The 2,625-nt window shown below is 46.6% G+C and overlaps 1 protein-coding gene across 1 annotated transcript in view; it reads left to right on the forward strand.

Annotated features, from left to right (window-relative positions):
- Nucleotides 1–1,325: 1,325 nt before the first annotated feature.
- The window catches only part of gp1ba (glycoprotein Ib platelet subunit alpha), a 5,519-nt gene continuing 4,219 nt past the window's right edge, over nucleotides 1,326–2,625 (forward strand). Inside the window, exons 1-2 of the mRNA XM_007542151.2 lie at nucleotides 1,326–2,259; nucleotides 2,432–2,527. Coding sequence (XP_007542213.1) covers nucleotides 2,098–2,259; nucleotides 2,432–2,527 — 258 coding nt within the window. The 5' untranslated portion in view covers nucleotides 1,326–2,097. The remainder of the gene's footprint in view (nucleotides 2,260–2,431; nucleotides 2,528–2,625) is intronic.

Genomic DNA, 2,625 nt, shown 5'->3' on the forward strand with positions numbered 1-2,625 from the left:
AATATAATATAATATAATATAATATAATATAATATAATAATACATGTTAAGTGAACGAGTATGATCAGGTGTTGCTCACTTTAAATAATAAAAAGGCTAATTTCACTGCTGTTTCAGTCTCATTCTGATTAAATAAATCATTGTAACTAGACTAGCTAACTGTTAAACAAAGTTAGCAGTAAAATTTTGGACATGTGACTATCCCAGAATTAAAACGGCTTAACCATAAAGATTTAGTTCTATATATGAAAGTAAACTGACAACAAGACGTTATAACCGAGCGATATTCATGGCAACATTCCTGACAGACAGTTTACCTCCTTCAAACGGAGTTTCCGACTCCGTCTGCTGCTGCCTTTATGCTGAGCCGTTCAGAGGGGGGAGGGGCAGGAAGCGCTTTGCTGAATGCGCTGTTGTGCGCCTTCAAAATAAAAGCACGCGAGTGGAAGATTTTAAAATTCTTCGCAACTGCGGTGAAATTATTGGGGGGGACGAATGTGACTCTCTCCAATATTGGGGGGGACATGTCCCCCCCGTCCTCCCCGCTTCCTACGCCTATGCCTCTGAAACAGAATCATTTCCTGTGGAACCAGGAAGTGTCTCAGACTCAGATGTCCATCGTCTCCGTCTGTCCTCTGCAGCTTCAGCTACTGAAATGAATGAACTCTTTAAAACATGTTTGGTCTCCTGGTCCAGAGGAACCAGAACCAGAACCAAGCAGCTCCAGTTCTGCTGTGTGGGACGTCATGGTGAAATATGAGGTCCAGTTTCTATAAAATTATATTTTGGGTTCAAATTGGACCCCAGGGGCCAGCTCTGCCCTGCAGCCTGTAGCTGGTCCATCCTAGGGTCAAAGGTCACCGTCCAGAAGTCGACCGATCTAAGTCTGTCTGATGACGTCATTTTAAAATATTAAATGGTTTGTTTTGGTCAGTAACTTTTAACAGTTTAACCTGAGTAGAGATGCTCTGCTTTGAGTAGCTTCTGGTTATCAATAGCTCCTAAACGAGATAAGTTAGCATTAGCTCGTCAATGTGATAAGTTAGCATTAGCTCCTAAACGAGATAAGTTAGCATTAGCTTGTCAACATGATAAGTTAGCATTAGCTCGTCAATGTGATAAGTTAGCATTAGCTCGTCAATGTGATGATGTCATCAGAGGAAGTTCAGGAAAAGGGCTTGGGGCGTTTTCCACTGCTGTAGTCTAGACCACCCAACACGATACCAAGACCAAGACCAGCTTTATCTGAACGATAAAATGTGAAATATGATCAAAATTGATTCTCAAATTGATCTGATTCCCATAAAACACCTAGATCTTAAATATTAGAGCTGAAATAAAGTTAACCAATATTAAAAGCAGAACAAACTGCCTGAGTACCGTCTCCATCTCTACAATCTGTGGAGGTCTCGTGCCATCCCTAGAAACATAGCGCCCTGGGCGTTTGCCCTTATCGTTCATGTCAGAAACCATCTGGGCCAGCAGAGAACCATGGGCCCTCCAGCGGGTCCCGGGTCTCCCTCAGGCTCCTCCCAGTGGGCCGGACGCCTCGGATCGGACCTGAACAGGCTGAGGACAGAAACGTCTGAGGCTGCTGCCCCGATATCACCACGATACACGAGACAGTAAATATTGGCCGATATCCTGCATAGAAAACATTGTTTTATACATATTTATTTGAACCATCTCAGAATATTCTGTATTATTTTACAGCTGATCTAAATCCTTCATCTTCCAGATAACTAGAAATATTTATCTGGAATATCCTGCATAGATACCAGCTGCAGCAGTTGAAGCAGCAGCAGAAACACCAGCAGCAGCAGCAGGTCGTTTCCTCCTTAAACACGTCTGAGCTTGATGAACGTTTCCCGTCTGCTGCTGAGCCTCCACTCATCTGAACAGCAGGAAGTTTGTTCCTCCAGATACTGCAGAGCAACAACCGCAGCAACATGGAGGAGCTCAGCAGGAGACGGGAGCCTTATCTCCCTTCCTGCTGCAGCAGCTGCCCGTCAAACCGCCTCTCAGAAACCAGACGGCTGGAGCTTCTCCTCCTGCGGCTCCTTCGCTTCTCCTCAGAGCCACTGAGCCTCAGTCAGCATGCAGCTCTTCCTCCTCCTCCTCTTCCTCCTGCTGCATGGAGCCATGGCCGCCTCGGTGCCTGGCTGCCTCAGCGACAGGGACAAGGACCACCGGCCGAGGGAGAACTGCAGCGGTGCCGGGTTCAGCCACGTACCAGCAGGACTGGACCAGCAGACGCAGGTACCCCGACTCGGTTCTGTCTCAGAACATCTGGAGATGCTAGCATCTCCGGACAAACATCTGGAGATGCTAGCATGTCAGGACAAACATCTGGATGTAACACTTTTCTTTGTGTAGTTTCTGTCTGGAGAAGTTGGAAACCTGACCTTGAACTTTGTCATTTCCTCTCCAGGTCTTCTTGTTTCCATCCAACCTGTTCTCCAGCCTGTCCTGGACCTCCTTCCAGGTGTTTCCAGACCTGTATGAGCTGGACCTCACAGCCAATCAGGTCTGTGCTGCTGGTCAATGCAGTTAAGATGTGTGTGTGTGGCCCTCCAGGTGAATGTGGCTTATTAAGGCTGGTGTGTGTGTGTGTGTGTGTGTGTG

The sequence above is a fragment of the Poecilia formosa genome, unplaced genomic scaffold (genome assembly GCF_000485575.1).
Source record: "Poecilia formosa unplaced genomic scaffold, Poecilia_formosa-5.1.2 Scaffold661, whole genome shotgun sequence".
In the NCBI taxonomy this organism is placed as follows: domain Eukaryota; kingdom Metazoa; phylum Chordata; class Actinopteri; order Cyprinodontiformes; family Poeciliidae; genus Poecilia; species Poecilia formosa.